General features: G+C 48.3%; 1 protein-coding gene across 50 annotated transcripts in view; it reads left to right on the forward strand.

Moving 5' to 3' along the window:
* The window catches only part of LOC135101964 (myosin heavy chain, muscle-like), a 37963-nt gene extending 13965 nt beyond the window's left edge, over positions 1-23998 (forward strand). For 4 of the 50 annotated variants that reach the window (XM_064006440.1, XM_064006436.1, XM_064006467.1 and 1 more), the window contains exons 8-24: positions 303-440; positions 799-1068; positions 3762-3932; positions 5147-5480; positions 7130-7182; positions 10317-10404; positions 11599-11716; positions 15165-15285; positions 16241-16714; positions 17475-18361; positions 19075-19153; positions 20642-20887; positions 21018-21805; positions 21931-22384; positions 22505-23095; positions 23734-23758; positions 23914-23998. In XM_064006440.1, coding sequence (XP_063862510.1) covers positions 303-440; positions 799-1068; positions 3762-3932; positions 5147-5480; positions 7130-7182; positions 10317-10404; positions 11599-11716; positions 15165-15285; positions 16241-16714; positions 17475-18361; positions 19075-19153; positions 20642-20887; positions 21018-21805; positions 21931-22384; positions 22505-23095; positions 23734-23739 — 4818 coding nt within the window. In that variant the 3' untranslated portion in view covers positions 23740-23758; positions 23914-23998. Of the gene's footprint in view, positions 1-302; positions 441-798; positions 1069-3198; positions 3370-3761; positions 3933-4234; positions 4406-5146; positions 5481-7129; positions 7183-7536; positions 7590-9103; positions 9192-9824; positions 9913-10316; positions 10405-10840; positions 10929-11598; positions 11717-14078; positions 14197-14593; positions 14712-15164; positions 15286-16240; positions 16715-17474; positions 18362-18725; positions 18805-19074; positions 19154-19439; positions 19519-20641; positions 20888-21017; positions 21806-21930; positions 22385-22504; positions 23096-23733; positions 23759-23913 lie in introns of all 50 variants that reach the window. The other 46 variants (XM_064006437.1, XM_064006430.1, XM_064006464.1 and 43 more) reach the window with 35 other exon arrangements.
* Positions 23999-25879: the final 1881 nt, after the last annotated feature.

Below are 25879 nucleotides of genomic sequence, written 5' to 3' on the forward strand. Positions count from 1 at the left end.
TCTCTCTCTCTCTCTCTCTCTCTCTCTCTCTCTCTCTCTCTCTCTCTCTCTTAAATCCCTCCATCCCCAGACACCGGTAGCATTACAACATTTCACCTTCAATACATGCCCAGTAACGTTCCTGTTTTCTCAGTTGAAGATAATCTACTTTCATAGAGACTTTAAATATATTTCCAAAGACTACATCAAGTACGCCTCACAATGACTTTCCAATACTTAAATGGATGAGGTTCTCGGCATTACCTTTCCCATCCTCCACCGCCACCTCTCTAAGAGCGGGCAGTAATGACACCCTGCCGCAGGACGCCTTCGACGTGCTGGGCTTCAGCAGGGAAGACAAGGAGAACGTGTACAAGGTGACGGCCGCTGTCATGCACTTTGGCGAGATGAAGTTCAAACAAAGAGGCCGAGAGGAGCAGGCCGAGGCCGACGGCACAGAGGTGAGTGTGGGCAGGAGCAAGACCAATAGACTAGACTGGCAGGAGTGCGGGCTAGTGTATTGCAAGGAAATTATTTCTTTAACACTCGAAGCGTTTATCAGTGGAAACATTTAACATTTGTATTGGAGAAAAAAAATTAGTGTATCAGTAAACATTAATATTCATCACGAAGAAAACAATAGATATCAGTCAAGACAGTTCACATTCATAAGAGACAAACTAACATACAGCAGTGGGAACAATATCAGTGAAGAAAATAATTTATACGTCAGTGAAAATTATAAATATTCCACGGGTGTCCCTCCTTTTTCTGGTGCAACCCACCCTCACCCTCACCCTCGCCCCGCCCCGCCCGCAGGAAGGTGACAGGGTGGGCAAGCTGATGGGCGTGGACGGCGCCGACCTGTACAAGAACCTGACCAAGCCCAAGATCAAGGTCGGCAACGAGTTCGTGACGCAGGGCCGTAACAAGGACCAGGTGGCGTACTCTGTGGGCGCCCTGGCCAAGGGTATCTTCGATCGTACCTTCAAGTGGCTGGTCAAGAAGTGTAACGTGACTCTCGAGACTGGCCAGAAGCGAGTCACCTTCATCGGCGTGCTGGACATTGCCGGCTTCGAGATCTTCGACGTAAGTTTCCAGACGTTTAGTTAGTCACGCCCCTGCTTAGTGTTCATAGCTGGTGCATAAACTTGGCAAAATTGATATATATGTACAATGATGGATACCAATACTTTATTTCTTCATATTTCTTGATTCCAATGCCTTGATTCCTTCACTGTGGTCATTCAAGGATGTCACATGGCTCACATCACACTGCTAGCATTGTACATTCTAGGAAAGACAGAGTGTGGGTGTAATCTCCAATACCAAATCACATCTCAATATTAAGGTTTCTCATTCTTATGTATATTTTCACCCCTGATAAAACTTACCCTCTCCCGCTCCTACACACGCATTACCATCCCCTCCCTCCCCTACTGCCTCCCCCTTGACGATATTCCCCTTCTTCTCCCCTTTTTTTTCCTCCAATAACAGTACAGCGCCTGGGAATGCAGATGAAGCAGCACCAGTGACCAGAATACCTGGCAAGTCTTAGCTTTACTGAGTTGGAGTACTCTGAAGTTTTGTCTGGCGTTCCACCCTCTCCACGCACGCCCTCCCCCGCCCCTACCCCAACGCCATCTGTACTAGTCCTTCCCCCTCCCACTTGTATTCCTTCCGTCCGCGATTGGGTTTTTGTCTGGACTTACTTTCACACCAAACAAACCAAACCAGTAAACAGTCTTCCCCACACTCCATCCTCCTCACCTCCCACCCTCACCCATTTCCCCTCCACCTCCCACTACCCATGTCAAGAAGAATCCACCGCTTCCTTCCCGCGTCCAGTACCCCTCAGTTATCTCCCGTTCTGGAGCGAGTTCCTTCATCCGTTCTCTAGTCACAATTCCCCTCACCCCCAAAGCTCCCCAAATAGAAAGACCCATTAGCTACCCTTGATCTCCCCCTCAGGTTCTCCATCTATGCCCATTTCCCATCTAAAAAACCCGCCGTTCATCCCAGTCCCTTTAATGACCCTGAAGTTCTGCCCGTCAGCCTGTTCTCCTATCTGTTCTATTGCTAGACGAATAAGACGCAAGGAGTTAGAGATGTGACCTACCATCCAATTGGCTCTGAGATGCTGGCGAGACTGAAGATCTGATCAGTAGGTAGCTGTCAAAGAGTGAATCCCGCTAGTGGCAGCAGTGTTAGACGGAGAGTCGTAGTGTTAATGTATAGAGTGTAGGTTTATAAACATCTCCACCTCCCTCTGTCTCCTCTCCCCCTCTCCCCTATTTTTCAACTCTCTCTCTCTCTCTCTCTCTCTCTCTCTCCTCTCTCTCTCTCTCTCTCTCTCTCTCTCTCTCTCTCTCTCTCTCTCTCTCTCTCTCTCAGCCACCTTATCCTTGCCTCAACACTGCCTCACGGGTCCCATTAAAGCCATCCAAAAATTGGCTGCGGCTGCCCTGATGCACGGTGCCCTGCCCCTCCCCCATGTCCCGAGTCCCGCCCCCTGCCCCCGCCCTGTGTGCATGACCAATAACTTTTTTCTAACAGCAGCCAAGCACCAGCGGAACCACCTCCAAGACGTCCTCACCACCCCTGCTGCTGTCTACTTGCCTCTCCTCCCTTCACTCCTCCCCTTACCCTCCCCGAAGGACTCTCCCTCCTCACAAATCTCTTCACGTCTTCCCCTCCCAGAGTCCCTCCCACCACTGTACATGCCACAGCCGTCCGCGGCGACACTAACCCCTTCCACAGGAAACACAATTGAAGTCTCCCCAACAACGACTCCCTAATCTTTCGAGTGTTCAATAATATTATTTTCATGTATTATGCTCATTTTATTTAAGTTTTCAACCGAGTGATTTTTCATTGTGTCAATGTCATGCCAGAAAGACTCGACCATACCTGGTATTTGAACAGCTTGACATTAACTATGCCATATATGTATATATATATATATATATATATATATATATATATATATATATATATATATATATATATATATATATATATATATATATATATATATATATATATATATATATATATATATATATATATATATATATACATATATCGTAAGCCTGAGGCCTAAAGTTTTTTGTGCAAGACGCCTCAGGTCACGAGGTGAGCACAAGCACCGGCAGCAGCAGCACCGGCCCTCCATCCCCCTGCCCCAGCTGACTGTGCTTCTTGCTCCTCCCCCGACAGTTCAATGGTTTTGAGCAGCTTTGCATCAATTTCACCAACGAAAAGCTGCAGCAGTTCTTCAACCACCACATGTTCGTGTTGGAGCAGGAGGAGTACAAACGAGAGGGCATTAACTGGGTTTTCATAGACTTTGGTCTGGACCTCCAGGCCTGCATTGAGCTTATCGAGAAGGTAACTGACCCCATCCCCATAGACATCAGGAACAACGTGTGCTTTTCCTCTTCCCATTTTCCACTCTGGTACTTTTTGGAAAATGGGTAATAACATTTCCACACGAGCACAGCCAGGCCCGTGATCTTCAACTATTTGTTCATTTTGTCGTAGAGGTGCAGCTACTGTCTGTCTCACCAGCGGCCCTCCTCTATGTCCACCGTGACGACGCCCGGGGGTTGTTTTTCACCATTTTTCCGTGTCTGTCCCCTGTGTTCTCTAAACAACAATCTTTTCGAAGATGACCACTTTGATCCTGTTACTTCTAACCCAGAGGCCAGTTATGACGTGGCCCCACCGAGTGTTTGACCGAGTAGTTTGATCTAATACAGGTGCCTATTACCACCTTCCAGTTTAATGGTTTTGAGCAGCTATGCATCAACTTCACCAACGAAAAACTACAACAGTTCTTCAACCACCACATGTTTGTGCTTGAGCAAGAAGAGTACAAGAGGGAAGGCATTCAATGGACCTTCATTGATTTTGGTCTTGACCTCCAGGCTTGTATTGAACTCATTGAGAAGGTAAAGCGGGAGTGTGAGAGGTACTAGCAATGTATGTCGTGAGGATCCTCAATATGACATAAAGGACCTCACTTTAGTACCTTGTGTTCGTCCCTTATCCTCCTCCTACCTTCCCCACCCACCCTGTCGCAGGTGGCCGAGACACCACCCTGGACCACCACAACACCCCACCCATCCCGCTTAGCGATGAACATGCCCAGCGACGGCGTCTGTTCTCCCGCTGTGTTTCGTGATCCCGACTGCTCGTATCCTGACCATTCTGACTGTATTGACTAATACGGCGTTCCTTTCCTTGTCTCCAGTTCAACAGCTTTGAACAGCTGTGCATCAATTTCACAAATGAGAAACTGCAACAGTTCTTCAATCACCACATGTTTATCCTGGAGCAAGAGGAGTACAAGCGAGAAGGCATCCAATGGACCTTCATAGACTTTGGTTTAGACCTCCAGGCTTGTATTGACCTTCTTGAAAAGGTAACCTCTACCACGCCACAATAAAGAGAGAATCTGTTCTCTCCTCCAATGCCTCCGCATGGGCTTGATGCCTCCCGCACTGCAGGCCAGCATGGCAGCCATCAAGCCCGCGTCTGGCGCTTCACCTAACTTTCCCCTCCTGGCGACACTAACAACCACTCCGCCACTGTACCTGTAGATCTTCAGTCTCCTCTCCTTTGTGCTACTGTCCCTCTCATTGTTAATTCCCCGTTGTTTTACCAAAGCCATACCTCGTATAAAAATCTACTGTAAATAAAGAAATGTCCTCGAGGAGTGCTCAGAACTTGCAAATTTACTTTTCTTGCTACAAAAGCCAATTTCACGAACTGAGCATGAATAATATCCGTAAAGAAATACTAAAATAATATCTTCAGTATGACTCCTGGTGACGCGCAAGGTAAGTAATGATTCTCAGTGCAGTTTGTGTTCCATGCAAGTCAAACAGTTACCCTTTTCACAACCTGTCTGTCACACGTAAACCAACACAACAGTTCGTTTTTATGTATCTTGGCCGTCACGTTACTTAGGACGTCAGTAACACAGATCCCATTTAAGTACGTTTCCTGTCAAAGCAATATTTAAACAAACCAGATGTCAGGCTAAGTACAATAATCAACACACGACTTAAGCAAAATCTTTAAAATTTCCAAAGACTCAGAACGGCCAAGCTTTGAATTGTCCCTCACCGGATCTAAGACGCTCCCTTCACCCTCCGCACAGCCCCTGGGTATCCTCTCCATTCTCGAAGAGGAGTCCATGTTCCCCAAGGCTACCGACAAGTCCTTTGAAGAGAAGCTGAAGACTAACCATCTTGGAAAGTCTCCAAACTTCATCAAGCCCAAGCCCCCCAAGCCCGGCCAGGCTGAGGCCCACTTCGCCATCGTGCACTACGCCGGCACCGTGCCCTACAACCTCACTGGGTGGCTTGAGAAGAACAAGGACCCCCTCAACGACACCGTGGTGGACCAGCTGAAGAAGGCCTCCAACGCCCTCTCTGTGGAGATCTTCCTCGACCACCCAGGACAGTCCGGCGCCCCTGACACCGGCGGCAAGGGTGGTGCGTATAAGCAAGACCTGCCTTCCTGTCTTCATTACTTGTCCTCCTTCTCCTCTTTGGTTTTTCTTCCTAATACCTTATTACAACTACAGTAGCTGTATATTAATATTTGATATTCATAATGTAATCCTGGCAAATTATCTATTTCTTTAAATATTCTCTCTCTCTCTCTCTCTCTCTCTCTCTCTCTCTCTCTCTCTCTCTCTCTCTCTCTCTCTCTCTCTCTCTCTCTCTCTCTCTCTCTCTCTCTCTCTCTCTCTCTCCCTCAAAGTAAGCAACGCCTCGCCCTCACAGCCTCTCTTTCTTTCTTCCAGAGTAACGTACTACGCACGGGGTTGACCAGCCCGTTCACCCATCCACCCTGACCACGCTTTGGAGGCCACTAGAAGAAAAGATTCTCTCTCTCTCTCTCTCTCTCTCTCTCTCTCTCTCTCTCTCTCTCTCTCTCTCTCTCTCTCTCTCTCTCTCTCTCTCTCTCCTCGTGGCTCCGCCGCCGTGAGCCAGGCGTGGCGGGCGGGCCTGGAGGTGGTGGTCTCCACATCAGAAAGGCATCACTCTGCGGCCTTGGGCCTCGGGGATGCCTTCTGCGGCAAGGTTTTCTTCTTCTATCTGAAGTATACTAATTACTTTTTAATGATTCGCCGCCATAATTTCAACTTTACATTTTCTGTCACGATACTATTTGTTGCACAAGTGAGTTGCACAAACCTTAACTGAATGAGTATTTTTGATGAACCCTGAATTTTTCCTTTAGCCAAGCCCTTGTCAATGACTCCCAGGGCGAGGTCCCTCCCTCACAGTGAAGATCACATCACTGGTGCATGCTGATTGCTCCCGCTACCCTCCAGCTACGGTCACACTAGTCAAAGATATCGCTGTTCCAGGCACTTTTCTCCTGGCCCAGCACCGGACCACCCAGCCGAACTAGTTACACTGCACGTCCAAAATACTGGCCACCGCCCGCCGGCTCACAGCGGTGTGGTGGTCAGCATGGATAATAATGGGTCACAATGACTCATGGTACCTAACATTCTCCAGGAGGAAAATTCCTGCCGCTGCAGACCAGTCAATACTATCGTCTTAACAATCTTCACACTGGTCTTCATCAGCTACCCGCCATGTCTGTTTCCCTTCAGGAATCAAATGGAAGTTGTGCAGTAACTTTTTGTTTTTACATTCTAATAATCTTCAAGTCTTTTCATCACAGATAAATTTAGTATATGTTTTAGACATATCTGTGTTCCCTTCAGAAAACTATCATTGATTTTCTTAGAAGCAAGAGACTTTCAATATCTGCACCGCCTATTGACTGGCGCCTGTAGAATGTCTGGTCACAGCAAGGCTGTCTGGTCCAGGAGTATGTGTGGACGCGTGGGCGACATCCAAGCGGTGACAATCCCTTACCACCTTGCCCCGCGATATCAAAGAGTAATGTGACCGCTGCTTCACTCTCACCCACCCCAGTCCTAGGACTGAATCATAGTGATCACGAGGTTCCTAATCTATTTCCCGGTGTTACTTCCGGAGTCGTCCCTCATAAGACCAAGGACGGCTCCAGGTGTCCCAGGCAAAGCTGGACCCAACTCGGTGGACGCTACTTCCTCTCCTCCTTAGTCACGGATTATGAGAGTTCCATTTACCAACAGGTGGAAAGCGCGCCAAGGGCTCTGGATTCCTGACAGTTTCCGGCCTGTACAGGGTAAATATCACCCAATGCCGCCAATAGCAAAGCTGCAAAGCAAAGCTATGTGTTCGCAGCAGCACGGCAGCAGCAGCTGGAGGCAGGACCGTGCTGTCCTTCCTCCGCCTGGTCCACCGTCTGTCTTAGTACTCGTACTCGTACCTCGTCCGCGCCGCGCACTGTGTTCCCTCCACCCCCACCCTATGTCTAACACACACAGAGACATAACCACAAACTGGCACCCCGTCCCTGTCCTGCCTACTAACACCTCTATGCTTTAACGTGTGTGTGTGTGTGTGTGTGTGTATGTGTGTGTCTTTGCCTTGGCCGCCGCTACTGCGCCTCCGTGAATATGTTCATTCTCTCCTGCAGGCGGCAAGCGTACCAAGGGTTCCGGCTTCCAGACGGTGTCCGGCATGTATAAGGTAAATACGGCTTCCCTCCAACCACACTCCACCCTTCCTCCAGCCACCCCCTTCCTCAGGCCGCCCTCCCTCACCTCCCCCTTTCAAACAGACTTAAAGATAAATAATAAATCCATTATAAAAGTATCTACACCCTCATATTTGTGTGGGGTGCATATATATATATATATATATATATATATATATATATATATATATATATATATATATATATATATATATATATATATATATATATATATATATATATATATATATATATATATATATGCACACACACACAATGGAACCTTTATAAAAAAAACAGTTATTGTAAGTTGATTAATTTTTATCCCTCCTTTCATCCCAAACTCCGCAGTCCATCCCCCCTCGTCCCTCGCCCTCACCTCCTCACTCCCCCTCACCACTCTGTTATTGAGCTATGTATTTGCTTCGCAAAGCCACTGCTTGTGTTGCCTCTGCTCACATTAAATGGGCTTTCAGTAACACAGTATTACTGTTATGAAGTTTATAAACATATTATACTTTAAGCTATATATAATGCTCTTTTCCCTATATGAACTTTGTTGGGACTTGATGTTTTATAACATTTTTGTTAGACTATTGATTTGCTTTATGGCTTAGATACATTCCTGAAGACCACAAACATTTTTTTTTTCTTCTGCAAAACAAATATATTGTCCTTTTGATGACAAGCAAGCAACCACAGCTGCTCATAGTAAGTACACGTAAATGATATACACAGGTGCTGCAGGGAGCAGATCACACCTGCTGCGCCACACTGCTGTTTACTTCTCACCTCACTACTTTTGTTTGATTTTGGCGGCTGGTTTTATGCACCTGCTGGAAGTGAGCCGAGGCACCTGTCACTCAGCACAGCCTACTGACACACATACGCGTCAATCCGAAAATTTTCTTGGTTTTTCCTTTTTCCTAAGACGTGCCTCCTTTACTACAGGATTATTTGAGTATACACTAACACACCCTCCAACTGTAAATGTACTGTAAATGTACCCCACACCCTTTCAGTGACACACCCATCCGCCCTCAGTATACTGGCTGTACGGCTTGAAGTAGAGAATGCCCTGTTTCCCCAGTAGTTAAATAAATTCCAGTATCTAATTATTTGATTTATATTTAACGCTATCACTATAAAAGACGCCATAACACCTGCGGTAACATTGTAATACCGTAACAAGTGTTACATTTTTTTCGATAACCATGACAATATGATAATATGCACTTATACAGTCTACATTTCTGTTATGTCATTATATCGTACTGTCAAGATAGATCTAGTCACCCCGCATCCTCCCTCTCTTCAAGCTCCCCGTTGAGTACAAGATTACAGTTTTACAATATTCAAAGTTACCTAATCCAGTCCTAAGTCCCCTCAGGCCCCAGCACTCCCCAAAAAGGACCCCAGCCCCATCACACCTAGGAGCGCCACGCCCTTGCCGCTCCCTTATTAAGAGTGACCCTCTCTCTCCCCCCCCCGCGCCTCATGACCACAGGAGCAGCTTAATAAACTGATGACCACCCTGATGAGCACTTCTCCCCACTTCATCCGATGCATCATCCCTAATGAGATGAAACAATCTGGTAAGGCCCCCACCCCCTCCCTCCAACTATTCCCGACGTGTTGTGTCCTCTAAACTCCTGGAATGCCCTCCAAGTCTTCCCTGGAATGCCCTCCGAGTCTTCCCTCTCCTCCTCTGCACCTGAGCGTGCCACCAGTGCACAGCGACTGGCATGTTCTTCCTCCACAGTAGCTGAGCCGACACACCTGCAGGAGCAGCTGGCTGTATCGTGTGCTCTTCCCTCCTCCTCTTCCTCCTCCTTCTCCTCTTCTCTCTCCTCCTTAAAATTGACAACTACAATAGGCCGAATTGGTATATTGGTTTAAATATTTCTCACTTTTCTTCCCCTCAAAATTACTACCAACCCTGAGTGTGATAAAACAGTCCAGGTAGTCTTTAGACAAAAGTAAATCTCTCGATCTGAATCGAGATGGAACTTTGGTTCATGGATGCCTGTGCGTGGATCCTGAGAGGTGCACCAGCGCTACGGGTCTCTGTAGTTTGATTACCACCCTTCCCTCCCACCCTCCCTTGCATGCTCCTCCCTACCCTTGGAAAAAGGACTCCCTACCACCCCTACCCCTCACCCCATCAATCATCTCCCTAAATTCTGCACATTCTTCCTGAATCTCACTGTGCCTGTGGTCGTCCTCAGGAGCAACTGAACAACTTGATGACGACTCTCAGAAGCACTGCGCCCCACTTCATCCGTTGTATCATCCCTAATGAGATGAAGGCGCCTGGTAAGGTCGCTCAAAACGTCCTCAGACAATTATGGTCCTGGAACACCTTTCAATACAAGGATGTTACCACCATTGTTTGTTCGTTATTCGTTAGTATTAGTCCCCGTCCCGTTGGTTCATAATTACCCTTCCGTACTGTGTCCCTCCTGGTGCCAAACACGAGAACACGCACCAGGAGCACAGCATCCTCTTCGTCCCTCACACTGACTTGTAGGACGAAGTATTAGCGTACAACAGTGAGCGGTGTGTTGTCCTGCCCACACTGCCAGGGCAAAGGGCAGTCTTATGTAGTGTCCCTTGAATGTTTCCTCGACGACCAACCTCCACCTGGCCACAATGGCTCCCGCAGTGACGGATCCCCTGCGTGTTGTCCTCTGAGTGTGTCCTTCCCTTCCCTTCCTCAGGAGCAGCTCAACAACCTGATGACTGTTCTCAGGAGCACAGCCCCACACTTCATCCGTTGCATCATCCCTAATGAAGTGAAAGCAGCTGGTAAGGCTACGTGTTAAAGCCGCCACCCGCGTGGCGAGGCTCAATACTACTCTCACTCATTCACTCACTCCGTTACCGTCATCCGCACCGAGGCCCACCAAAGACAGGGCGGTGCATCCTTCCCCCTACTCACACAAAACCCCAGACTAAATCCCAAAATTTGTTGTGAGGTCCAAATGCCGTCAATGTTCTTTGTTCCTCGTCCACCACATTAATCCTCACCTCCCACCCCCTCCCCTGGACACGACGCAAATGACCCGTCGCTCCTCCCCCTCTCCCTGTGTCGTCCCATTGGTGCCACTGTCATCTCTTCTAGTTGCCTGTTAGAGCGGTAGCCACCGGAGACACCTGTGAGCCGCTGTGCCCCCACCCATGAGCGTCCTATGTATGTGTGCATGTATGTCTCTCGCCTCAGCGGTGTTTGTTCGCCCTTCAGGAGCAACTCAACAATCTGATGTCGGTGTTGAGAAGAACCGCCCCTCACTTCGTGCGTTGCATCATCCCTAATGAGGTGAAGGAGGCCGGTAAGGTAGCCTCTCAGCCACTCAGCCTCTCAGCCACTCAGCCACTCAGCCTCTCACCTTCTCACTCATGACTCAACTCACACCTCTGCACTCTCCTTGCCATCTCTGTAACCTGCGATGCCTATGTGTGTGTGTGTGTGTGTGTGTGTGTGTGTGTGTGTGTGTGTGTGTGTGTGTATATGTGTGTGTGTGTATGCATGTGTAGTTGTGAAATTTACCACCACTGTCTTGAAGGTCACCTGCTCGCGATTGCCAGCTACGTTTACCTTTCCACTGAGAACTTAAGGCTAATATGGGGCGAATGAGTGCGCTCGTGTGTGTGTGTGTGGGGGGGGGGGTCAGCCACGTGCACCTACTTTCACTGTCATCTCCATTGCACCCGCCAGTAACACTGTTCACGATAACCTCAGCCACCTCTACACAGGTACGTACCATTTAAAGTTCAACACTTGGTCACCTAAACTTTACTAAAGAGAATTTCTTTCACCGATCCCTTGAAGTCACTACTGATATAATTCCCTCAGTCAGCATCTTGGTTCAACTATACCTTTGAGCATATCAGAGAGGAATTGGGGGCCCCGCGGTTCGTTCTCTACAACGACCATCTCCCCAGGGCCTCGCTAATAAGGAACCTCCTGAATACCGTGCCCTTCCTTCCCCCTCCCCGCAGGTGTGATCGACGCGGCCCTTGTGATGCATCAGCTCACTTGTAACGGTGTGCTTGAAGGTATCCGTATCTGTCGCAAGGGCTTCCCCAACAGGATGGTCTACGCGGACTTCAAACACCGGTGAGATTCCTACATTACCTTACCTGTCATACCTGCAATACCCTTCTCTTGTCATACCTCAAACATACGTACCTACAAGACTCCAACATCCTTCTACTCTGCCTTAGCTGAAGTTCTCCAACACCCTTCTTCTCTCCCACACCTACAGTTCCCAACACCTTTCTTCTCTGCTACACCTGCACTTTCCAACACCGTTTTTCTTTGCCAGATACCTGCAGCCTCCCTTCAACACCTTTCTACTCTAGCAAACCTGTATCCCATCTCTAACACCCTCCTTCTTCTCCTCTTCCATTCACTTTGTCACATCCCACACTCATCAATTCAAAAAGTTTCTTGTCATAATGTCTTTTCACCCACATCCATTTTCCTCCATCGCCTTTCTTCTGGCATAATATATACCTTTTGTCACCTTTTGTCCCTGTCACACTTTTCATTCATATCCTCGTGTTCAGTTTCCATCCTTTCTGTCCTTTCTTTTTTTTATTTATTTTTTTTTTTCCACCACCAATTTGTAACCTCTTTAATTTCTTCCTTTCATCCGCTATCTGCCATCTTCTCCTTACTACTTCTACATCCAATACCCGCCATGTTATTTCTCCCTTTCATTTAATCATCTTATACTACGTCATTCCTTCATTGATTTCTTTTTCATTAAGTATACCATTTTCTCCATTACTTCTTCCTGTCCTTTTTTTTTTTTTTTTATTATTATTTGCAACTACATTTGTTTCTTTCCGTAACCTCTTCCCTCTCATCATCCTCCTTACCTCAACAAATCAATCAATTACTCCATCAATTCATCATTTCCATCATCCACCAATTCCATCATTCATTCAGTCACTTATAATACATGTTTTGTCCCATAAATAATAAAACTATATAAGATGCAATGAAACACACGTTCTCTCATGAAACAACCTCATGATGATTCTTAAAAATTATTATTAAGCAAAACACACATCAGTCTGGATGAAGAACATTTTGCCTCATAACATAATTTGCCTCATGGCGCATAACTTGTCTGTAAATAAATTTTCTTCTCAGCAGGTTGCAGGCAACACTATTTATAAATGTGTCTTTTTATATCATTTTTCAAAAGTAAGTCATGAGAGATCATGAAATTACAAGGATGCGAAGATTTTTTTCATCCATAAGCACACACACACACACACACACACACACACACACACACACACACAGACGATCGCAGCGTCACGAGGCCGACAAACGCACAGAATTTGTGCCACAAGTCTTCACAGTCGCTCACTTCCTCCAAGGTTGTGTCACGCTCGAAAAATGCAATATTTGTCACTTAATAAAAAAAAAATAGGAAACTTGTTCAAGAAACATCTTCGCTGCGACTCGAAATGCTTTATTTTTCGTTTATTAATCTGTATATTTTAATTTGTTACACTTTCTACATTCACTTCTTCTTTTTTTCGTCGCTGTGCCGACAAAGAATGGCGTTTCTCTTATTTCAATTTTATATCATGGAATATATTTCTTTTTATTTCGATAATCATATTATGTGATCTGATTTTTCTTTATTTCGAGTTTCCTTTCATGTATTTGTTAATATATTTTCGTTATTTTTTTTGTCACTTTTGTTGTTTTCGTTTCTACTTTCTTTTAACGGCACAGCACGATGCACATATTTCCTCCGTACTCTTGTGCCTGGTTATCACAGGTCACCCGTATCTATAGTCAGGATGCGCAGCAATTCCCTCAATCTTCCCCAGTCACCTGGTCCTCTTGTCACTCACCACCCCCCGCGCCGCCGCCGCCCAAAGGGATATAAGCATCAAGTTTTGCTTCCTCTCTTCGAATATGCTTATGTGTGGCTTCTTTGCCCTCTATACCTCCTCAAAGCCTCAGCTGCTGCAGTATTTCTAATGTGGTGCAAGCGGTGCCTTCCGGAAGGCGTTCAGCTCGATGGTAGCCCCGCTCTGGGCGTGGCTGTGGATCGGCTGTGTGGCAGCGCTGGGTGACATCATCCTTGCCACTCCCTGCCAGCATTAACCCTTGCGAGCTAAGATCTAAGCAGTCAATTTTCCCGCTAATCTAAATGCTTTGCAAAATTTGGATCGTCTTTTTATTCATTCAAGCAAAGTAAAGCTATAAGTATGAAATAACAATAAAAATATTTTTTTTATTTTAACAACATTTCCTAAGTATATTGAATTTGAAAGCTAAAAATAACATGTAATCGTAAAAAGACATACGCTTCAGAGTCTTGCATGCATTCTCTATATCACGCTCACAGAACACCCACACACACAATGCAGCTCTATCGGCAGACACGCCTCCTACCATACAAACACTGCCGCCTACTGACCCCACACCGCTTTCTCTCCGCCGTCAGATATTGTATCTTAGCCTCCAAGCCGGCGGCGCAGGCTCCAGATGAAAAAGCCGCGTCAGCGGTCATCCTTGAAATCATCGAGCTTGAAAGTGAAAAATACAGGCTGGGTCACACCAAGGCATGTCCAGGCGACCCTTGCCTCGTCCTTCATGGTGCATGCGAGCACGATCACGTGATTTTGATTTAGGAGTCTGTTTTCCCATTAGTGTCCTTCTTAGGTGAGTCCACGGAGACCCATGAAGACCACCCGAAAGACGACCCTCCCTAGCACACCCTGCAGGCAGCTAGTGACTCTGCCCCCCCACCCTTCCCCTTCCCGCCTGCCTGTAGCGAGCCCTGCGGCCATGACCCACCCACCAGGGGACCCCGAGTGACCGTGAAGTAGCTAGTTAGTTAGTTAGTGTGGAGTCCCGCACTGTTTGCACTAGTCACCCCTATAGCAGTCCTACCCGCCCCCCGGGGATGGAGGGTTGCCACACCTGAGGAAGCACTGTAGCACTCCCTCTGCCCGACAGATATTCCATCCTATGTTCCAAGGCCTCCGCTGCCGCCGAGGACGATAAAAAGGCGGCTATGGTCATCCTTGAGACTATCAATCTGGAGGCGGAGAAGTACAGGATGGGCCACACCAAGGCATGTGTCCGCCACTCACACACACCCACGCCTCGATGTGCCCTTCACTCGCCCTCCCTCTATTTCTCTGAGCTTAACTCACGATATGACCTGTTTATGATCGCAGTCTCTCTCTCTCTCTCTCTCTCTCTCTCTCTCTCTCTCTCTCTCTCTCTCTCTCAGGCCACGGGACGGGTCCTGAACTCTTACTAATATTTCGTTTTTTTCCCTCTGGGTGTTTTCAAGAGGACGACGAAGCCTTCTTTTTCTGCTTAGTTTTCAGTACTCACTCGGTTTACTCTTTAAAGTTAACATCAGTGTGTATCTTGGTCCAAATTTTTCCTGGACCGATTTTTTCTTCTTTTTTTTTTTCACTCGACAGCGATATTTTTTTTTTCTGGTGCGCATCACTAACATCACTCCCTCTCTCTCTTTTTTTTTTCTCTCTCTCCTTCCCTCTTCTTGGGACCGTAGCTACAACATCCTGGACCCTAAGGTTACCAAAAACTTGGGGGATGATGACAAGACAGCCAGCCAGGAACTGTTGACTTCAGTGGAGCTCGAGTCTGAAAAGTACCGCATGGGGCACACCAAGGCATGTCTTCCCTCTTCCCTCTCCACCCCTGTGTTTCCCTTCTCCCACTCCCCTTCCCACTCTCACCTCTACTGTCGAGGGAGATGAATCTAATAACGGCCATGTTTTATTATTTTTGCTAATACTAAAAACAGCAAGTGTCTAACTTATACTAATCTATGTAGTTCTAGTTTTCATTATACTATTAGTGAATTAGATTCTAGAGATTCTAGTTTGTCTGCCACGAAGAAGTGATAAATTTATACCATAATCTAGTTAGCTAAATAAATGTCCCTTCTCATCCCGTCTGAAATTATTGTTGGCAAGTCAGGGGCCACTTTTTGCCGAAAACACAAGGTAAGGAGACGAGACTGTGTGCTGCAAGGATTGTCTCCCCTTAGTCCTTCCCTCGTCCTCAAAACTGCAAGGAGTGCCATTCTATTTAGCAAGTTTAGGAAGTGTGAGGACATGGTGTGCGTGCACTACGGCATGCAGCTAACCGGTGGCGTGAAATAGAGTAGAGCACTGTCAGCACGGGTAGATGAGTGCACTAAGTTTGCAGTGTTAAGGAATGAATCCCGGAGTGTGTAGAGACCGAGAGTTTCTCCACAGCAGCTCTGTAGTGCTTGGATGGCGGGTGGCGTGCACTATTCAAAGTGGGACGGGATTTTGGTGATTTTGTGCGACAGTGTGTGTTAGTTTTCCTGGTGCACGGGTTTATCTGCTCGTGTGTGTGTGTGTGTGTGTGTGTGTGTGTGTAAGTGGTGTTGTCCCTATGGATGAAGGACGAGGAGGCGAGGCGTGCTGTGTCGTGGTTGTGTTCCCCAGCGGCTGGTAAGTACCACCGAAGCTCACCCTCAAAACAGTTTTGTGGCAGAGTAACACTCCCGTGCTAAGACAGGTTTTGGCGAGGCTGCTGACGGTCAAGGCTGAGTGCTAAGTGCCATTATGACCTGCTCTCCTCTCCCCGCGTTAGGTATTCTTCCGCGCTGGTGTGCTGGGTGCCCTCGAGGAAATCCGTGACGACCGCCTCGCCAAGATTATCTCGTGGCTGCAGGCATGGATCCGAGGCTACACCAGTCGCAAGGCCTACAAGAAGCTGCAGGAGCAGCGCGTGGCCCTCATCGTGGTACAGAGGAATATCAGGAAGTTCATGAAGCTCCGCACCTGGGCGTGGTACCGCCTCTGGCAGAAGGTCAAGCCTCTCCTCAACGTCACCCGCATCGAAGACGAGATCCGCGCCCTGGAGGAGAAGGCCGCCAAGGCTGAGGAGAACTACGAGCGAGAGGCAAAGCTGCGCAAAGAACTCGAAGCTGCAAACCTCGCCCTCCTGGAAGAGAAGAACAACCTCCTGGTCACCCTCGAGTCCACCAGAGGCAACGTGTCTGAGTACCTGGACAAGCAGGCCAAGCTGCAGAGTCAGAAGGCCGACTTGGAGGCTCAGCTCAACGTAAGTATTGCCATTAATACCTTTTTTAGTGCAGCAACTATTTCCCGCACTCCAGTAATCCTGAAACACATACATACACTCACGCACTCTACTTCCTTAAGAGGCTGGTGCCCGCCACTCCCACGCCACCCTCCGTCACCAACATTCGTCACATCAACACTCTGGCAGCTTACCCCTCTCAGCTTTATTTAGCTTGCCTCGTAAACAAGCATGTTGAAGGTATGCACTCATATATATATCTGCTCATTGCACTCCTCTGAAAATCTATGAATATTGCTAACTTTCTATTGCCATTTGCCAACAACCACAGACAGCTTTATTTTTACGTATTTTCATATATGGAATCCATTTTCCCGAAAATGTCGGGAGGCTATATTTAGACAATGATGTGGGTGGATTGTATACGTCAGCGGTGATGAGGTGGGCCAGGTGCGGGCCGTGACTCAACCTCACTGAGTTGGGGTTGAGGGAAGCCTCCACGCCCAGTCTGGCCCAGGCAGCGATATACGAACGACCCAGCCTCCCACTGTGGTCTTGTGTACGATCTGTGACGAGTAGTCCCTTACCCTTCCCCTTGTTGCCGTCCCTGGTAAACTCTAGCTGTAGCCAGCATGGGTTCCTTATACACTCCCCTCAACGTGGAGGTAGGACTTGCCACGATTTCCTCATCCTTCGTGTCGTGTGTGTCTTAAGTGTTGTGTGCCCGTGTATTTAGTGTTGATAGTGATAGCAGCGGTGACCCATGGCATCTTACCCTCAGGAAACCACAGAGCGCCTGCAGCAGGAAGAGGAGGCTCGTAACCAACTCTTCCAGAACAAGAAGAAGACAGAGCAGGAACTCAATGGCCTCAAGAAGGACATTGAAGATCTTGAGCTGTCGGTGCAGAAGGCGGAACAGGATAAGGCTACCAAAGACCACCAGATCAGAAACCTCAATGACGAGATCGCCCACCAAGATGAGCTCATCAACAAAATCAACAAAGAGAAGAAGCACTTGCAAGAGTGCAACCAGAAAACTGCCGAGGACTTGCAGGCTATTGAGGATAAGTGCAATCACCTCAACAAAGTCAAAGCCAAGTTGGAACAGACTCTCGATGAGCTCGAAGACTCTCTTGAGCGCGAAAAGAAACTGCGCGGCGAAGTCGATAAGGCCAAGAGGAAAATTGAGGGTGACCTCAAGTTGACTCAGGAAGCCGTTGCAGATCTGGAGCGCAACAAGAAGGAACTCGAGCAGAGCATCCAACGCAAGGACAAGGAGGTGTCTTCTCTTGCCTCCAAGCTGGAGGATGAGCAGAGTCTTGTGTCTAAGCTGCAGAAGCAGATTAAGGAATTGCAAGCTCGCATTGAGGAGCTCGAGGAAGAACTAGAGCATGAGCGCCAGGCTCGTGCCAAGGCTGAGAAGTCTAAGACTCACTTGGGCCGTGAACTGGAAGAGCTTGGTGACCGCCTGGATGAGGCCGGCGGCGCCACAGCAGCACAGATCGAACTTAACAAGAAGCGCGAGGCAGAACTGGCGAAACTCCGCCGCGACATCGAGGAGTCCAACATTCAGCATGAAGCCGCTCTCGCCAACCTCCGCAAGAAGCACAATGATGCCGTCGCCGAAATGTCTGAGCAGATCGACCACCTCAACAAAATGAAAGCCAGGTGAGTCCATTTCCCTGAGTGGAAACTCAACCATAACTAAGCTGGTGTTTGGTGAAGTTTTCAATTTAGGTGTTGAACATTTCCTATTTTTCCTCATATAACTGCAGTTGAAGTCATACCAGTTTACTTGATTTTCTAATGTGTCTTTCCTGAGGATGAGTCAAGAGACAGGCATAAATCCCCCATTCTCCCCCTTAACGGACACGCTATCTGCCCTGCATTCACACTCGCTAACACTCGCTAACACGCACACTCAGCGGACCAGTACTCTTTCTCTCCAATGCTACTCGTAGCAGGTAACCACACGCTATTGGCTCACATTTCTCTTTTATTTTACTTTGCCGCCTGTAACTCCCTCGTGTAGGACTGAAAAGGATAAGGACTCCCTGAGGCGGGATGCAGATGATTCCAAGTCAGCCATGGACAATCTTGGCAGAGATAAGGTAAACTTGAGGGGCGCCCACCCTTCACTCCCTCCCAGTGCCCTGCCTTACTGTAGCTTAGACCACCAGCTTACTAGCTCTTTAGTCGGCGGACCAAATTTCCTCTTTCTTTCCCCCCGAGCAAAGAGACGCTTTTCTGCTGCTTTTTTCCTGTCTTTGATTTTCTTTTATTTCCACCCACGGTCACCATTACCATCCCTTCCCCTCCTAAGTGTACCTGGTGCTGCTCTTGTCCTGAGAGCACCCGACCTCACTTTCACCCCACCACAGGGCCGAGCGGGAAAAGACTACTCTGTCCTCGGAGCTCAATGACGCACGCTCAGCAGCTGATCTTATGAGTAATGAGAAGGTAAACACCTCACACCAAGGCCCACGCCGACCACAACAACACTAATGCCTCTAATGGTTGACTCAGGTCTCTCCCTATCTCTCTCTTTATCTTCCCAAGGTAATGCTCGATATTCACGGATGGCGTAAGTCTTGCAGGAGGTGCGAGATGTATAAAGAGTTCAGAGTTTACTGCTGCAGCCCTAGACTCTTTCCTGTCATCCGTAACATCGGTATTACCCTCACACATACATATCCCTCCGTATCTCTCTTATTTCCTTGCTCCGCTAACACATATATTCTAACAGGAATGAAAAGGATAAGGATCAGTTGAAGAGTCAAAATGATGATCTCAAATATGCCACGGAAAGTATTACAGTGGAGAAGGTAAATTTCGCGGTTGTTTGTTGCTCCATAGAACTAGCCCCCCCCCCCTCCCGTCCCTTGCCACGTGCAATTACGTCCTAAACAAAGTGTGGATGTCCCCTACCCCTCACAATGTCTCGCCTGTTGTGTCCACACCCAGTCAAGCAGCAATCGTTTGTCAAAATCTGCGATGTTTTGTGATTGTATCGGGAAACCGTGCCACCACAGTCTGTCTCATTTGTTGCAACACATTGTCGTCTCAAGGGAAATAACTAATCAATAGTCCTCCACACTATTCACAAGTGTCTCATAATGACAACGTACTTTGTGCTTTGCTGAGCTTATAAAAAAAAAATGGAAGGTCCAGCGTCTGCTTGGGCCGCGGGTCCTGTGCTCAACAAAACATGACGTCCCGCGCTTCCGTCGGCGGCCACCCGACGAAGTTCTGTTTTGTCTTTCCTTCGTGGAATTCGTGAGGTGCGTGTGTGACCTGACTCGCCTGAGAAAGTGCCGAGGTCAAGCAAATATATTTTTCCATTTTACGGCCTCCGGGCTTGCAAGGTCAAGCACGTTCATGTAGAACATAGACCACCCGTCCTCTCTCTGTCCTAACCTTCTATACTCCTAGACAGTGTGCTAGAAACTCTTAACTGTCACACTTTTTATTCTGTCTTCCTACTTCTTAATCTGATTAGTCATATATCCACCCTATCCTTACCAATATATTATAGTATCTACCTATTCCCTGAGTCCTCTGGATCTCTCTCTCTCTCTCTCTCTCTCTCTCTCTCTCTCTCTCTCTCTCTCTCTCTCTCTCTCTCTCTCTCTCTCTCTCTCTCTCTCTCTCTCTCTCTCTCTCTCTCTCCTCTCTCTCTCTCTCTCTCTCTCTCTCTCTCTCTCTCTCTCTCTCTCTCTCTCTCTCTCTCTCTCTCAAAAACGGCCCATGAGGCTACACTGTTCCCTTTAAAACTAGTATATATTCATCCCCGGAAAAGTAACTACTCTCAATATGAAATCATGAAATACTATCATAAACATAAAGCCTTGGATATGTTAACATGAATGTCAAATCATGGTCATCCTTCGTGCCCCCCCGCCCTCCCCCCGCCGCCCGAGAGCCCGGCTAACACCCACCCCTCCCTAGGCCGCCGCGGAAAAGATGAACAAGCAGCTCCAGCACCAGTACAACGAGATTCAGGCCAAACTTGACGAAGCTAACCGCACCCTCAACGACTTTGACGCCGCCAAGAAGAAGCTCGCCGTCGAGAACTCCGACCTTCTGCGTCAGCTCGAGGAAGCGGAAAGCCAGATCGGTCAGTTGTCCAAACTCAAGCTGTCCCTCACCAACCAGCTCGAGGACAGCAGGAAGCTGGCTGATGACGAGTGCAGGGTGAGTACGTTTTCAAACGGACATAATACATACATACATACTCGTACATACATACATAGATACATACATACATTTACATACATGCATACACATACATACACTAACAAGCATACATGCCTTCCCCACACAGGAGCGTGCAACTCTGCTCGGCAAGTTCCGCAACCTTGAACACGACATCGATGGCCTCCGTGAACAGCTGGACGAGGAGAGCGAGGGTAAGGCTGATCTTCAGCGCCAACTCTCCAAGTCCAACGCCGAGGCTCAGATGTGGCGCGCCAAGTATGAATCCGAGGGAGTGGCACGCGCCGAGGAGCTGGAGGCGGCCCGCCTGAAGCTCGCTGCCCGCCTGGAGGAAGCCGAGCAGCAGATCGAGCAGCTGAACGTGAAGAACATGAACCTCGAGAAGACCAAGCAGCGCATCTCCACCGAGTTGGAGGACATGCAGCTGGAGGTGGAGCGTGCACAGACCTTGGCCAACGCCGCAGAGAAAAAACAGAAGAACTTTGACAAGATCATTTCTGAATGGAAGATGAAGGTTGATGACCTGGCCGCTGAGCTGGACGCCTCACAGAAGGAGTGCCGCAACTATTCCACGGAACTGTTCCGCGTCAAGGCTGCCTACGAGGAGAACCTTGAGCAACTGGACTCAGTGCGCCGTGAGAACAAGAACCTCGCCGATGAGATCAAGGACCTTATGGACCAGATCGGAGAGGGCGGCCGATCCCTCCATGAAGTCCAGAAGAACGCTAAGCGTCTTGAGATCGAGAAGGAAGAACTCCAGGCTGCTCTTGAGGAGGCTGAGGCCGCCTTGGAGCAGGAGGAGAACAAGGTGCTCCGCGCCCAGCTGGAGCTGAGCCAAGTCAGGCAGGAAATCGACAGGCGCATCCAGGAGAAGGAGGAGGAGTTTGACAACACTCGGTAAGTATCAGACTTTCACAATACGAGTATCATTTATTAACTTATTATCACACACATCATGTTTCTGTACAAAATAATCGCACTGAGAGACAGTCACTGAGAGTATGTCCACGTCTTGCCCACAGCAAATGCCACCAGCGCGCCATCGACTCCATGCAGGCGTCCCTCGAAGCTGAGGCCAAGGGCAAGGCCGAGGCTCTCCGTATGAAGAAGAAGCTCGAGTCTGACATCAATGAACTCGAAATCGCCCTCGACCACTCCAACAAGGCCAACGCTGACATGCAGAAGCATGTCAAGAAGCTGCAAACCGACATCAAGGACCTGCAGACCCGCGTGGAGGAGGAGCAGCGTCTGGCCTCTGAGTACCGCGAACAGTACGGCATCGCTGAGCGTCGCGCCAACGCCCTGCACGGCGAGCTGGAGGAGTCCCGCACGCTGCTCGAACAGTCTGACCGCGGCCGCCGGCAGGCCGAGTCTGACTTGGCTGAGGCCAATGACCACATCAACGACCTCACAGCACAGAATGGCTCCCTCACTCTGGCCAAGAGGAAACTCGAAGGAGAGATGCAGACCCTACATGTAAGATCTTTTTTGCGTTATATGTTGGCTGTTACCTACTCCCATAACCACTTGTATACATGACCTACATATTGCATAGTCTGGACGAAATAATACTGTTTTCCATTTCCCCTTTTCCAGGCTGATCTTGACGAGATGCTGAACGAGGCCAAGAACTCTGAGGAGAAGGCCAAGAAGGCCATGGTGGACGCTGCTCGCCTTGCTGACGAACTCCGCGCCGAGCAGGAGCACGCCCAGAACCAGGAGAAGATGAGGAAGGCTCTCGAGGTTTCCGTGAAGGAGTTGCAGGTGCGTTTGGAGGAAGTGGAGGGCAACGCCTTGAAGGCCACCAAGAAGGCCATCGCCAAGCTGGAGAGCCGCGTGCGTGAGCTGGAGAGCCAGCTGGACGACGAGGCTCGCCGCCACGCCGATGCCCAGAAGAACCTGAGGAAGTGCGAGAGGCGCATCAAGGAGCTCACCTTCCAGGCCGACGAGGACAAGAAGAACCACGAGAGGATGCAAGACCTTGTCGACAAACTCCAGCAGAAGATCAAGACCTACAAGCGCCAGATCGAGGAGGCTGAGGAGATCGCTGCTTTGAACTTGGCTAAGTTCCGCAAGGCCCAGCAGGAGCTGGAGGAGGCTGAGGAGCGTGCTGACAATGCCGAGCAGTGCGCCAATAAGGTGAAGGCGAAGGGTCGGGCTGAGTCCATGGCTCGCATGTCCCCTCAGGTAAGCACCAACTGACACCATCCATTAGCACTTAGCTTGAAGCGCTTGGGCACCAATCCCTCTGGACTTATCCCTCTGCTGTCTTACCACCATCACCATCACTACTCTCTTATACCACCACCATCCCCACTACAACCACTATTTATAGACCTTCAAATAACATATAAATACACCAAAGTTATGAAACATATCTAAACTCACCGCCATCCGAAAATAAGACATTACAGTTCTAAATAATCCCTCAAGATAACTAGCCACCACTCAGGCCATCAATAATAAATAACTACCACGCCAGCAGCTTGACACTCGCACACCCACACGCGTCCCCTGTGTGCCAGGAGGAGCTAAATCCCGCCTGCTCTGCCTCACATCTAATTAATACTGATATACTCATTTTATAGAACTCTTATAGAACTCGTGCAAAAATATTTCAAGAAGTAAATAAAAGTCTGCATACTCACGTACAGTCACTATTCTCTGGTAGCATACGTAGAGGAGAATGCTCTAGTCTGTCACTGTTATTGCCACTGTCACCGTCACTTTCTGTCTCTTGAACACGTTGGGAATGTCTCTCTGTCTAAAGTCTTCTTGAGTCCTATCGCACAGTCACTCATGCCTTGTCACCTCTGTTTCAGCAGCTCTAAGTACCAAGTTAGTGCCAGAGTAAGTACTCCTTCTGTAGGATTAAGTCACAAGTTTACATCGTGCAAAACAACAACAACCATGAAGTATCTTCACTTGAAAAAAAAAAAAAAAATTTGTCAAATAGATTCAGATGGAAGATAAATCTAACTCTTACCTCGCTTTCCTCCCACAGCCCCCCCCACGCCCGCAACTTTTTCATGTAAGAGACGACGACCGAAGTGCCCCCCTAACCCCCACCATCCCCACCACCACCACAACCACCACCACCACCACCGAGGCCGCCGCTCCAGCCTTCCTGAACACCCCGGCATAAATCTCCACCACGGGGGATCGCTTCATTAGTTTCTCCCGTGGTCTTCATTCGGCAATACCTTCCCTTTTGTATCTCGTTCCCTTTGTGTGTATTTGTAAGCGGCCCCACTAGAGCGGGGTCGTGTAGTGCCGTGAGGGGGAGGGGTGGACGTGCAGGCGGCGAGGGGACCACAGCGGCCTGTCCTCACACTCATGACCTACCGTCGAACACTTCTCCACCAACCAGCGTTCGAGTCGAGGCATAAAGAGTCAGACACACACACACACAGCCAACAACCAACAGCCCGGGTGATGATGGTGACACACGTCTCTGCCCGCCCTCCGCCACCCGCCGCCCGCCCCTCTCCCCGCAGCAAGGGTCTCCAGCCGTACCTTCCCGACACACCGACACAATACACAGTTGTTCCTGCGGTCGTGGGTGAAAAACTTCCATCCTAAGCCGGGGAGATGCCGGCAGGCCAAGGGGGACTCAATCTCTTCGCAGCATGCCATCCTTTTCCTTGCACAGACCAATCCACCGCTGTGTTGCGAACGGGGAAAGATCAGGTTAATGTGTGGAATTTCCTAGAGTACCGTTCAACCCTTAATTTTCTTGTGTAATACAACTGTCTCAAAATGTATGTATGGATCTGTATGAGAATGTATTATATTAATAAAAACAATGGCTGGTACACACCATATATCCATTTCCTTCCCGCAAAATGAATGATAGTAGTAGAACTGGCAGTAAAGCAATACGAACAAATATAGTAACAAATAAAAGGACAAATATCACAGTAAACTAGGGAGAAAGAAAATCTGAGACTCAGCTGTATGAAGAAAAGGAACGAGGACCATCCAGCACATCCTCAGTATATCAGCACCCACTACAAACCCACAGCAGGAAAGAGAGTGTCTCGTAACCCTCTCCCATTCAGCCCAGCACGACTTTACATAACAAACAGTAAATGAATAAATGAAAAAATAATAATAAAGAAAAAAATGAAAGAAGAAAAGACAATAATAACATGAACAGCGACACAGACGAGGCCAAAAAAAAAAAAATCAACCACCACCACCACTACCACCACCACCATCACCACCACCACTGCTACCATCACCATTACTACCACCAGCAGACCAGAAATACATAAACACGTACACAGTATAAATTAAGTCAAGCATTGTAAGCATCGGCCACCAGAAAAGTGGAAGTCGAAGAGACCAGCGAAGGAAGGGAAGGTAAGGTAAGGGAAGGGCGGTTAGACAGCAAGTGGTGGTGGTGGTGGTGGTGGTGGTGGTGGTGGTGGTGAAGAAGTTCCCGTAGGTGTATTTTGGGTTCCCTCTCAGATCTCGTGGGTTTTTTTTTTTTTTTAAGGCTTCCCTCACGTGATTTTTGCAAGCTTCACCACTGGTATATACTGGTACTGCTCTCTCTCTCTCTCTCTCTCTCTCTCTCTCTCTCTCTCTCTCTCTCTCTCTCTCTCTCTCTCTCTCTCTCTCTCTCTCTCTCTCTCTCTGCTCCCTACCTTAATCTTTTCTTCTCCCTCAAGTATTCTTCCAGTTCCCTCTCCCAGCTACCTCACTCACCCACTTTCCCTCCCAACGCTCTCCCAAATTACCATTCTCATTATCCTCATATCTCATTATTTCTTCTTCCTATAAACTCAACTTTCAACTTCACTCTCCCCTCCCAAGCCTTACTTCCCTCTTCTCTATCAAAATAGTTCCCCTCACAACGCCTTTTTATCATTTCCCATCAAAACTGCTTCCTCATAATTTTCTTCCTCCAGCACCTCCTTCAAGCTTCCTCCTTCGTATTTCTTCATTTCTCTTCCCTTCGCTTCC

Source organism: Scylla paramamosain, chromosome 7, assembly GCF_035594125.1.
Source record: "Scylla paramamosain isolate STU-SP2022 chromosome 7, ASM3559412v1, whole genome shotgun sequence".
Lineage (NCBI taxonomy): Eukaryota > Metazoa > Arthropoda > Malacostraca > Decapoda > Portunidae > Scylla > Scylla paramamosain.